Raw genomic sequence first — 13,052 nt, forward strand, 5'->3', positions numbered from 1 at the left:
AAGAGTGGCTGCAGCCTGGAGCTTCCCAACACACATCCAAGGCAAACATTTCTACCATTGGTTCTCTGGGAAGATAGGCTCTAAGACCAGAACCTTCTACAACCTCTTTTTCTGCAACCCTTGACCTAAATCCTGCTTTTCCTTCATGTCTACCCCTCAGTACAAGAAGAACAGAGAAAGCAGAGGATGATAAATTATAGAGGAGTTAGGACTGAGTTCTTCTCTCCTAGCATAAGTGAGAGACAGTCATTCTGGGGCCTCTTCTTTATCCTAACAACTTCACATCAAGAACCTGAGAAATCGTACTGACTAATGTATTTGGTTCAGACATGATGGTCACAGATCTACAATGGAAGTGGATTTTCTCTTCTAAGGTAGCACATGATGATTATCATTATCTCTATGTACAAAATTAAATGATATACAATTTGAAAATAATCAGTATAAAAAAAAAATCAATCTGTGTTCCCAAGCACTACAAAGGCCCTAGAATCTTTCAACCACAATCTCTACCTAGATAATCATTTTTAACACTATGTTTTTACCCTCATCCATTACTTATTAAATAATCACTTATTTAGATTTACCAGCCTATCAATTTCTTTGCTGATGTGTATTTCGTTCCAGTGCTTCCCCTTCAAAGTATGAATATCCTTCTTATCAAAGGGAGTTTCTTTAATGCCTCTTTCATTGAGGCACTAAAACAAACAAAAAAAAATTTTTCTTTTTTCTTACCCAAATCAGATACAATGCTTTTAGGAAATTTTCCTTAAAATCTTATTGCAGCTGTTATAAGAACTGCTACACCAACGAAAATTTCACAACAGCTTTTAGAACTTACACATGCGCGCGCGCGCACACAAGCGCACACACACACGCACACACACACTCTCTCTTTCTCTCTCTCTCACTCATCTGATTCAAATACTTCAAATCAACCTTGAATATACAACAGCTGTCCCACATACTTTGTGTGTTATTCAAGGGCAGAACTGTTGCTAAAGGCCAAATCAGAACCTACTCAACCAGCATCACAGCACTCGGGTCAGCCTGGGGTCCGGTAACTGCCCAGGGACGTCTGCACCACAGACGCTGAGACTTCATTACATGCCACCTCTACACTACAGTGAAGTTCACCTAGTTGGTTTACAAGGCTTGTATGCTGAATGCTCAACTTTCCCAAGGTCTTCTTGAAATGTAGAAACAAACCCGCTTTGTCGGATACGGTTTTCAATTCATGCGTACACCAAACGAGAATCATCAGGTTTTACATGGGAATAAAAGCTTTAGAATAAAGGGCACTTTGAGGAAGCCGGCAGAGTTTTCAGGATCCCAAAGATATGAACACTTTTATATGTAGTTTCAGAAACATTGGTTTAAAAAAAGAATAAAGAAGTATGTTCCTTCAGGAACCCAAATTTATGGCACAGCTAGTATAGCTTCCCCTACCCACTAGAAGCTCAGATTTGACATAATTTGTCAAATAACCTATCTGAAGGCAGACCTTCCGTTAATCATTAAAAATTCACATTCCTCTTTACAGAGGTATCACTTCCTGTCTTCCCAACAATTCTCACTCCTTACTAATCATCAGTTGGCTTTAACATCCCTCGAGTCCCTTGACATCCCTGCTTCCTTCTCCGTCCACCTGGCACTTCCTTACTTCTTGATCTCATGATTTCAACTACTTTGCCATCTTTATGTTTTCTCATCCCTTGGTGTGTCATATCCACTTTATTAACTCTCCAATCCTGGATCAGGCTAATGCTGGTTTCTTCCCTCTTGCTCCTATTTATTCCCAGTACTGAGCACTAATGGAGACACTCACATAGTTCTATCACCCAGGTCCACTACAAATGTACAAATTACAATCTCTGCAATCCTCGATACATACTTCCAGTGCCTTTGTCTTCCACTGAATTTATGTTCTTCAATCCTCCTTCCTTACTCTTTCATCAGAGAAGGAGGCATCTCTAGTTTCTGTTGGGTGAAAGTCTCTGAGCTGTTTTACGTCTCATACATTACTGACTTCGATGGGATGAGAGATCATCTCCATTCTTTCACCCTCCATGTGCTTTCTCAGACAACTTCCCTCTCTGACTACAACCATGCTCAAGCTTCTCTCATCTTAGAGAAAAAAAACAAAACACTGAACATCTTTTCTACCACCCAACCTTGATTCTCACACTATCACTTTGTCTCCTTGCTTTCCTTCACCACCAAACTTCTTGAAAGCTAACTCCGAGTTTGCTGTGTCCAATCCCTGGTCTTTTGATTCTTCAGTTCCCACCATCTGGCTTGTCCCAAACAAAACCTAATTAACTTACATTTACAAATCATATCCTAGACTAATGTTATTTCTCAATCATGTATGTTCCTGTGGCTCTTGGTTTCCTTATCTTGTCCCCTTAAATGCTAATGTTTCCCAGACTTCTTTTTCTTCCTATGTACATCCTCTCAACAGAAAACCTTAAATCAGTTCTTACTTTTTCAGTTGTCATAGAAGCATTGTGGTTTCTAAATACTACTTTCTAGCCCTTTCTTCCTTCCTAAATTCCAAAGGAATGCTCCCAAATGTGTACTGCACACATTCATTTTGATGCCTACAGGAATCTCAGAGTAAACATGTTCCCTGTCAACTTATTACTATCCACCCAACTGTCAAAACTAGCAATCCAAAACTGGAAATACATCTCCCTCTCCTTTAATTTTCCACACCCAATCCAGACACCAATCCTGTACTTTTAGGAAGGCTTATGAAATGTTTTTCAAATAGGCTCATCTTTGCCATCTCTACCATCACTGCCTTTCGTCAAATCTGTCTGCTTCTTTGCTGGATTACCCCTGATCTCCAGCCCTGCTTTCATAGTAGTTAATGCTGCTACCTTCCTAAAACAGGGATCTAATCATGTTACTCTCTACTTAAGTCCTTTAATTTTTCTTCTCTCCTTCAGAATCAAGCATTAACTCTTTTATAGTCTTATCCTCTTGTTCCTCTCAAGTACTTGAGATCATTTAGCTTGCTATCTTCTCTGAACAGGCTACGTATTTTCACAAAGTTCTGAGCTTTACTCAGGAAATGAAGTTTGCCTGGACTACTATTCCCAAAGCATGTTAAGTTAAAACATTTCAAAAATATGAAACACCAAACCACAGTTTAAATACTCACTCATTTTCCCAAGTAACTAAACATTCTTCAAAACATAATCAAATCTGTATCTAGAAGTAAATGTCACTATAAATATACGTAATATTTTATGTAATCAAAAATAAAAACAAAAAAAATGGGTAGAGGATTTGAACAGGCAGTTCTCCAAAGACATACAGATGGCCAACAGGTGCATGAAAGCATGCTCAGTATCACTCATTGTCAGGGAAATGCAAATCAGAACCACAATGAGTTATCACCTCACACCTGTTAGAATAGCTATTATCAAAAAACAAGAAATAACAAGTGTTGGCAAGGATGTGGAGAAAAGGGATCTCTCGTGCACTGTTGGTCGGAAGGTAAATTGTTACAGCCACTACGGAAAATAGTAGGAAGGTTTCTCAAAAAATTAAAAATAGAACTATCATAGGATCCAGCAATTCCACTGCAGGATAGATATCTGAAGTAAACAAAAACGCTAACTCAAAAAGATATAGGTACCACCATATTCCCTACAGCATTATTTAAAATAGCCAAGATATGGAAACAGCGTTAGGGTCCATCCATGGATGGAGAGATAAAGAACATGTAGTGTAAATATACATTGGAATATTACTCAACCACGAAAGAAAGAAAGAAAGAAAAGAAAGAAAGAAAGAAAGAAAGAAAGAAAGAAAGAAAAAGAAAGAAAGAAGAAAACATTGTCATTTACAATAATGTGGATGGACCTTGAGGGTATTATGTTAAATGAAAAAAATCAGACCAAGAAAGAAAAATTCCTATGATTTCACTTATGTGGAACCTAGAAGCAAACAAACAAACAAAACAAAACCAAAAGATAAAAGGTAAGGGGTGCCTGGGTGGCTCAGTTGGTTAAGTTTCCAACTCTTGATTTCCACTCAGGTCATAATCTCACAGTTCAGTTCTAAACCCTGGTTCAGTTCCAGCCCCTTGTCCAGCTCTGCACTGATAATGCGGAGCTTGCTTAGGATTCTCTCTCTCTCTCTCTCTCTCTCTCTCTCTCTCTCCCTCCCTCCCTCCCTCCCTCCCCCTCTCTCTCTCTTCTCTCTCTCTCTCTCTGTCCCTCCCCACTCACACTCTCTCATTCTCTCTCAAAATAAACTTTTAAAAAATCTAAAATATATAAACACACACACACACACACACACAACTTTTTTTTTTAAAGATTTAAAAAAAAAAAAAAAAAAAAAAAAAGGAAGGGCCTGGCCAACTCAGTCCTTAGAGCATGCAACTCTTGATCTCAGGGTTGTGAGTTCAAGCCCCACATTGGGCGTAGAGCCTACTTAAACAAAGATACAAAGATACAAACTTCCAGTTATAAAATAAGTCAAGGGAATGTAATGTACAGCATAGCAGCTATAGTTTATACTACATCGCACATCTGAAAGTTGCTAAGAGTTTATCTTTTAAAATTCTTGAAAAAAGAAAGAAATTCTGTAACTGCATTTGGTGAAAGATGTTAAACTAGGCTTACTGTGACCGTTCTGCAATATACACGAATATCTAATCATTATGCTATGAATTCCACACTATGAATTCCACAAAAATGAAGCAAATGCATAATCAGCATGAGTTTCAGAAACATTTTCTGTAATGTGCTTTAGTTAAAACTAACCTGCCAGTGCTGAGTGACGGCATTCCATACTCCCACTTTCCCTGTATGACTCGTAGCCACCAACTGGTTACCGATAAAGAAGAGAGCATCTACAGGAACACCAAGGCTGAACACTCCTTAAATGATAGTAAAAAATAAAGAGTTAAATAGTCACTATCTTTAGAATTCATCAAAACCCAGATAAGAAACATCTTCAAGGTGACTCAATGTGTTCTCATTTCCATTAGTTATATGCTAGACCCTTTAGGGATCAAAAACAAGAAACTTGGTAAGCTCATAAGCAGCTGCCCTAAGTAACCTTACCCTAAAACACCATATTATCTAAAGCTGTGGTTCCCACACTTGGTTGACCATCAAAATAACCAGGTAAATTTAAAGCGAACAAAACGACGAGGCACCTGGGTGGCTCAGTCAGTTGAGCATTCGACTTCGGCTCAGGTCATGATCTCAAGGTTCATGAGTTCGGGCCCTGCATCAGGCTCTGTGCTGACAGCTCAGAGCCTGGAGTCTGCTTGGGATTCTGTGTCTCCCTCTCTCTGCCCCTCCCCCACACGCGCTCTGTCTCTCTCTGCCTCTCAAAAATAAAGAAAACTAATTAAAAAAAATTTTTTTTAAGTGAACAAAATAAAAAGAATCCTAAGATTCATCCCAGACTCGCTAAATCAGAAAACCCACTACACCTTTATAAAACCTATATGAGATTTAGCTACAGCTTGCTAATGACTGGGGTATTTGGGAACCACTGATCTCAAGACATAGACTTGGCAGCCTTAACTATCTAAGAACATGTCCAGAAATCTGGATACACGCGCGCGCGTGCGCACACACACACACGCGCGCACACACAAAGGAAAAAAGGCAGCAAGAAATCTTACTAAAAACATTCAAGCCTTTACTCAAATCATTTTAAACTCCTTGTCTCTCAGCACTGCAGATCTCCATTTAATTCATTCAACAGGCATCATATCAGGCCATAGGATGAAACACATGAACAGACAGGATATTACTGGGTACTTAAGGTTTAAAAGAGAAAAAATGCAAACAACCAATTATAACATAACACAACAATAACTAAAAGATGTGGATACACAGGATCAAGTAACGTCCAGAGGAATAAGGGGGGGGGGGGGTGTTAAGAAAAGAGGTTTGAAGATATTTTTTAGAAAAGAAGCCATCTGAGTTTTTTTTAAAGGTAAATAGTTCACCAAATGGTGGTGGGGCGGGGGGCATGGGCAAGCCCAGAGAATCAGAGAAAAGGGAAAGAGGGGATGTAGGAAGGGAGGCTGTAAGGAGCAAATATCCCACATCAATAGCAGAAGACCCAAGAATAGCTAAAAGAATTCTAGAATTCTAGGCTCACTTTGGTATGGCATTATGGCCCTTTACAGTTGTTTCTGGACAATATATAATAGAAAAACATAATGCATAAGGCTCTGAAGAACTCATGGGAAGAAACAAACCAATTAACTGCAACTGCAGCATGTACTGAAAGCATAATCCAGAAAAGGTAACTGATTTCTTTTGACTCTTACACCAGTGCACAGTATTTCCCTTTCTGTTCAGAACTGTGAACTACATACAAGACAAGACCAGCAGCAATAAACGCCTTGAAAATTCTTAACCAGGAGCACCTGGCTGGCTCAGTTGGTGGAGCATGCAACCTCTTTATTTTTCATAAAAATGTAAAAATATTTTTAAGTAATCTCTCCACCCAACGAAGAGCTCAAACCCAAAACCCCAAGATCAGGAGTTGCACGCTCCACTGAATGAACCAGCCAGGCAGTCCAAAAATAAATCTTCAAAAAAAATTTCTCAACTAATTTTGAAAAAGCCAGGCACCGAGGAGGAAAAATGATTTACACTGGACAAAAAGAAAAAAAAGTGGTAAGTATTGCTAAGAATGTCATATATATGTGTATACATAATCTATATGTATAAATACATATACACATGAATACACCACCTCAACCAAACCTGTCAACCAAAAAAAAAAAAAAAAACCAAAAAACAAAAACCCAGCAAAATAAAATACAACACACATACCCAAAAACCTGCCACTCCAGAGCAGAAAATCATCACCTCAAACACAATTTTAGGAAGTCCTTTAATTTTGATGCAAAACAATTGTTCAGAACATGTGAAACCAACCATATTCAGTACTATGGGCCGCGTGAAAGGTGGAAATAAAAACTAGAAAACCAACTAACATCGATTACTCTAGAGAAGGATGAAATCAAGGGAAATCAAGGAAGACATTCTGAATGATCTCAAGAAACTCAAAGTGTCACTCCTGCTTAGGCTCAACAATCTCGGCTACTATCCACAGGGAAGACATGCTACAAGTAATGACAAGTTCCTGTCTTCGGGGACCCTTTCAGCAAAATACTGCTTATAGCAGCAATCCAGCAGCACCGCCTTATACAAGTTAAGATGAAAGGAGCCCGACCTCTAGAAGAGCTCTATCCCAGACAAACCAGCCAAACAATTTTCTTTGGATGGTGTTGTCAAGTTTGAAGAACATCTGTAATAATCAGTGGTTTCTTTCACTGGACATGAACAAATTACCACGTACCGTCTCCCAGCACAGCTCCCTACCACACTGGCCTCTGAAAGCAAAGGAAGGCCTGAAATCTCCACTCACTGCCGTGTTACAAGCGCCTGTTTGAAAAAAGGAGTGGGGGAGGGAAGAGAAAACACAACTTCACTTTCTCTCCGTACAATTAATTACCAGCGTATCATAATTTCAAATTGTAACGTTAAAACTTTTTCCCTACAGTTGTTAGGGAGGACTCCCACTGCCAGCCATGATGGCATACACACGGCATTGGATTTTTCCTCACCGTGAAGTGACAACGGGCCACAACACACGAGGCAGCTGTGTTCAGGCACCGGACAACGGGTAGCTGAAGACGCAAAGGTGGGAAATAGCCAGGAGCCCCGCATTCACCCGGCTTTCGGCGTTCAGGGCGCTTTACTGGCCCTACCACGGGGAGGTCAAACTCACGGGCAGAGTGACGGCTTCTCCCTGAACTGAAGAGACTGAGGTAGAGCGCGCAGCTGATCAGGTGGCTAGAACCTGAGAGCAAAAGTGGTAAGAAAAAGGCGCGCCAGGGTGAGTGAGCCGGCGGCACAGAAGGTTTGCACACGGGTTTCCTACCCGTTGGCAGAGGCCGGACTGCACCTGGGCAGAGGAAAAATCCCCAAAAAACAGAAGAGAAAGGCTGCTACAGGCCTGAGTGCAGAGTACAGGTGACAGAGGTTACATGGGTCGCTCCAGCTCAGGAAGAGGGGAGAACCCTGGATGAACACCTCAGACATTCCTTCCGTAAAGACTCCAGAAAAGGCAACACTTTAGGAATAAGGACCACTCCCCTGAATAGGAGCCAAGCCTTTAAATAAAAAAATCAAGCAGAGCGAGGCTAACTACCCTTAACAAAGCACAAAAACAAGCCCAGCAGGATCAAGAAGATCCTCCAGTAATTTAACTGTCTACCAGGACTAACCTCACATCTTCTGAGAACATAATCATATCCCCTATATGATGTATCATGCACATGCCCTGCATACAGTCAAAACTTCCTAGACGTGCAAAGTAGAATAGGTCCTGAAATAAAAATATGAGATGATCCAGATACTGGAATTAAAGTCAAAAAATAACGAAACACCTATAATGAATATGCTGGATTTAATAAAAAGTAGAACATCATAAGTAAAAAGGTTAAGAAATCTCAGCAGAAAAACAAACTAAAATGGAATCAAAAGAGGTCATTTTGCAGCTTAAAAGTCCAGTATCACAAATAAAAAACTTACTAGACGGGCTTAACTGAAGAAAATGGGTAAATAATATTAAAGGCATAAAAAAAACTGATCTAAATTGTTTTAAAAATGGGGAGAAAAATGAAACAAACCAACAGTGCTTCAGTGATCTCTAGACCAATATGAAGTAGTCTAATACAAAGCTGAGTTCCAAAAAGAAGACAAAAGGAGAGGAGAAAGAGATAATGGAGAGGGGAAGGGAGGGAGGGAGGAAGACAGAGGGATACACACAAAGAACTCCCTTAGCTGTGTCAATCAAAAATGTCTCCAGACATTTCCACATGCCTCCTAGGTGATAATATTCCTGGCTGCAAACCTCTAATCCGGAATATATAAAGAACTATCACAAATCAATAATAGAACGACAACCTCATAAAAAGAGAATGATTTTTTTTTTTTTTTTTTTTTTTTTAGTTTATTTATTTTGAGAGAGACAGAGAGCATGAGCAGGCAAGGGGCAGAGAAAGAGGGAGAATCTCAAGCAGGCTCTGAGCTGTCAGCACAGAAGCGACACAGGGCTCGAACTCACGAAACTGTGAGATCATGACCTGAGCCAAAGTCAGCCGCTTAACCGACTGAGCCACCCAGATGCCCCAATTATTTTTTTTTAATTTAATTTTATTTTTTGAGAGAGAGACAAAGAGTGCGTGCACAAGCGGGGAAGAGGGGCAGAAGGAGGAGAGAGAACACCAAGCATATTCTACACTTAGCGCAGAGCCTAACCACGAGGGGCTGGATCCCACAACCCTGGGATCTTGACGTGAACCGAATCGAATGCTCAACCAAGCCACCCGGGTGCCCTGAGAAAATGATTTAAAGACACATCCCAAAAGAAATAATATAAATGGCCAATAAAGCACATGAAAGAGATACTCAGTATCATTAATCCACAGTGAAATGCAATTAAAACCACCATTAAAATCACTGTATATACTCCTCTCATACACTGCTAGCAGAAATGTAAAATAATACAACTGCTCTGGAAACCAGTTTGTAAGTGTCTTATAACATTAAGCACACACTTTTTATATGACCCAGAAATTCCACTGCTAGGTTATTTACCTTGATTTACCTTGAGAAAACATATTCACTAAACAAAACAAGAGAAGAAAGAAAAGAAAACATGCCCAGAGAAAGACGACTTCTTGAATTTATAACACCTCTGAACTGGAAATAAACCAAATGTCCATCAACAGATAAACGGATAAACAAATTCTAGGATACTCATTCAATGGACTACTACTCAGCAATAAAAAGGAACAGGCCACTGATACATACAACAATATAGATGAATCTCAGAAACATTATGCTAAATGAAAGAAGCCAGACACAAAAGAATACATACTAAGTAATTCCACTCATGAAACTAGACAAGGGAAATGTAATCCATGGTGACAGACAACCTAAACTGTGTAAACAATGGGGTTAATGGTGAACACCTGCTTTCCTTTGGGAACTCTGGACCCCTAGTACGTGCCACGCAGAGGCTGCCTCTGTGACTAGCCTCCAGGAAAAATCCTGGGCACCATATGTCTAATGAGCTTCTCTGGCAGTCATTCCACAGGTATTGTTACAATCCATTGCTGGAGAAATTAAGCATGTCCTTTGGGACACCACTGGAAGAGAATTCTTGAAACCTTATACTTGATTTCTACTAGACTTCATCCCATGCGTCTTTTTACTGATTTTGCTTTGTATGTTTTCATTGTAACAAATCATAACCCTAAGTAGCTCTTGCTGAATCCTGTGAGTGCAAACCACTGAAACTGGAAGTGGTCTTTGGGACCCCTCACACACACACAATTCTGAAGTTCAGAGGAGGGGCCAACAATGGACACATAAACATGTGAATCATCAGCACACAGCACCATTAGAGTGTATGAGATCACTAACAGAATAAATACAGAGGAAAGATGAGCTCTGGGGCCCTCCAACAATTTGAAATCAGTCAAATGAGGAGGAACTATCAAAAAGGAACCGATAAGACACAAGGAGGTTGGATAAAAATCAGGATTGTAAAGTATCCTGGAAGCCAAAAGAGGAAAAGTCCTCCAAAGGAAAGGAATCATGGTATCAAATGACAGCTCTAAAGTTTTAATAACAGGAGACTCGGAATTGATCACAGGATTTAGCAGAGTACAGACCACAGGTCATACTAACAAGAGTAGTTTTATGAAGCAGTGGGGGCAAAAGAATGATTAGAGCAACTTCAGGAAAGAACAGAGGAGGACGCTGAAACAAGTTCAGGTAACTCCTATCTTCTGCTTTAGGAAACCAAAAAAATGGAGCAAAACCTGGAAGAGAATGTAGGGTAGTTTTTGTTGTTATTCTCACCACAGAATTACAGCATGGTTGTGTGCTGGCGGAAAGGGTCCAAGAGCAGGAGGTGAGCAGTCCTTACGACGCAGGAGACAGAGCAAACGGCTACTGGAGCAATGTCCTTGCTCCTTGTAAGTGAAAACAAACAGGATCTAGTTATACAACAAAATGCACGCAGTTGGCCTTAGATTAAAGCAGGGACAACTTAGTCACGGTAACACATGGGACAACAGCGTATACGAGCACAGATACACAGATATGACTTGATATTCTCTCTCAATGAGAATGGCAGAAAGTGCTGGAAGTCTAAAGAAAAGGAAAACAGTGTGAAATAGTCATTTAGGAGAGTGGCAAAGTGACAAGGATAACGCATGAGCATTTCTGGGTAGCTTTTAAAGGCCCACCTGAGAGTAGAGGTCATGAATGGAGACGAAGTATTGCTTTGTATGCATGCATTTCTGTTTCCAAGTCATATTTAGCTATTCAGGTAGAAAGGTGGATTTGGCCAGGGTTGGGACTTCTTTTTAAAAAAAAATTTTTTTTTAACATTTATTTTTAAGAGACAGAGAGAGACAGAGTGCAAGCAGGGGAGAGGCAGAAAGGGAGATCCAGAATCTGAAGCAGGCTCCAGGCTCTGAGCTGTCAGCACAAAGCCTGATGTGGGGCTTGAACCCACAAACCGTGAGATCATGACCTGAGTCAAAGTCAGACGACGCTTAACTGAGCCACCCAGGCACCCCCACCAGGGTTGGGGTTTCTTCAGGGAAAAACAGCAAAGGGAGTAGTGCGAGGAAACTGAGGCTCTATGCCAGAGGGAATGTGATGACAGATTCCAAACCTGATACAAGGGAAGCGATAAGTAAAGATCCCAGGGAAGTAAAAGAATGTTTGAGCTGGGGAACTAGAGCTGGTAACTTCAAAGGACTAAAGGATAATGACCCAGGTGAAGACATACCAAGTAGAAGTCCCGATGACTCACAGGAGATTTGAAATGTGGGGAGGTCAGGTGGGAAGCTGGAGAGAAGGGAAGGCAAGTGGTCTAGAACAATAATTCTCAAAGTGTGGTATGTGAGTCTCTGGGTCTCTGAGACACATTCTAGAAGTCTGAGAGGTCAAGACTATTTTTATGTAATATTAAAGAATTATTTGCCTTGTTTACTGTCGTTATCTCAAGAATATACAGAGGAATCTTCCAGATGCTACCTGACATAATGGGGACATCACTATGACAGCTAACAAAATGTACGTATCTATTCTTATGTTGCCTAGAATTGTCTCTATTGGTAGCTGTATGATATAACTAACTTTGTAAGTTTCCCCAAGATTAACTTAGTTTGTTGGAAATACTTCCACTATGTTCTGTTTGTCTTCAGTTTTACCTGCTGTAACCTCTGTAACCTCTTTATTGTCCAATAAATTACCTTAAAACCCAAACTTTCCTCGAGCCTACAAAGAAACACAGTTGAGACATATGTACTTTGCTGTGTTTTGCAATATTAGTATTAAAAATGCTCTGGAAACCTCTACAAATTTTAAAACTTTATTTGAAACTGTTTGAAATACTTTATTCTAAAATAAGTTTATTCTAATACATTTTTCATCTACTTATTGATGGTTCTTTGGCTTCAAAATGATAAAATTAAAACATTTGTCTGCTGCAAAACCCACAGCTGTGCCATCTAAGTCTAAAGGTGCTGACAAATATAGATATGACATGGAAGGGAGACTGGAGCAAAATAGGAAAATAGGAAATAACTATTAGAATTAACAAAAATTATTATTTCCCTCAAATGTATAGATGTTGATAACTTGCCTTATTGTGCCTATCCAACAGAACATTTCTGAATACTACCCTAATGCCAGTTGTGGGCACACTGAGATCACATACTCAGTTTAAAGACAAGTATTTGGGGACACTTGGGTGGCTCAGTTGGTTGAGCATCTGACTCCATTTCAGCCCAGGTCGTGATCTCACAGATTTGTGAGTTCAACCCTAGTGCTGGGTTCTGCACTGAAAGCACAGAGCCTACTCGAGATTCTCCCTCTCTCTGCCCCTCCCTCCCCTGTTCGCACTCTCTCTCTCTCAAAATAAATGAACTTAAAAAAAAAAAACAAACTTATTTTTATTTGAGA

General features: G+C 40.0%; 1 protein-coding gene across 2 annotated transcripts in view; it reads right to left on the reverse strand.

Moving 5' to 3' along the window:
• The window catches only part of KCTD3 (potassium channel tetramerization domain containing 3), a 56,852-nt gene that overhangs the window by 22,901 nt on the left and 20,899 nt on the right, over positions 1 to 13,052 (reverse strand). For both annotated transcript variants that reach the window (XM_045455776.1, XM_045455774.1), the window contains one exon: positions 4,785 to 4,900. In XM_045455776.1, coding sequence (XP_045311732.1) covers positions 4,785 to 4,900 — 116 coding nt within the window. The remainder of the gene's footprint in view (positions 1 to 4,784; positions 4,901 to 13,052) is intronic.

The sequence above is a fragment of the Leopardus geoffroyi genome, chromosome C3 (assembly GCF_018350155.1).
Source record: "Leopardus geoffroyi isolate Oge1 chromosome C3, O.geoffroyi_Oge1_pat1.0, whole genome shotgun sequence".
Classification (NCBI taxonomy): domain Eukaryota; kingdom Metazoa; phylum Chordata; class Mammalia; order Carnivora; family Felidae; genus Leopardus; species Leopardus geoffroyi.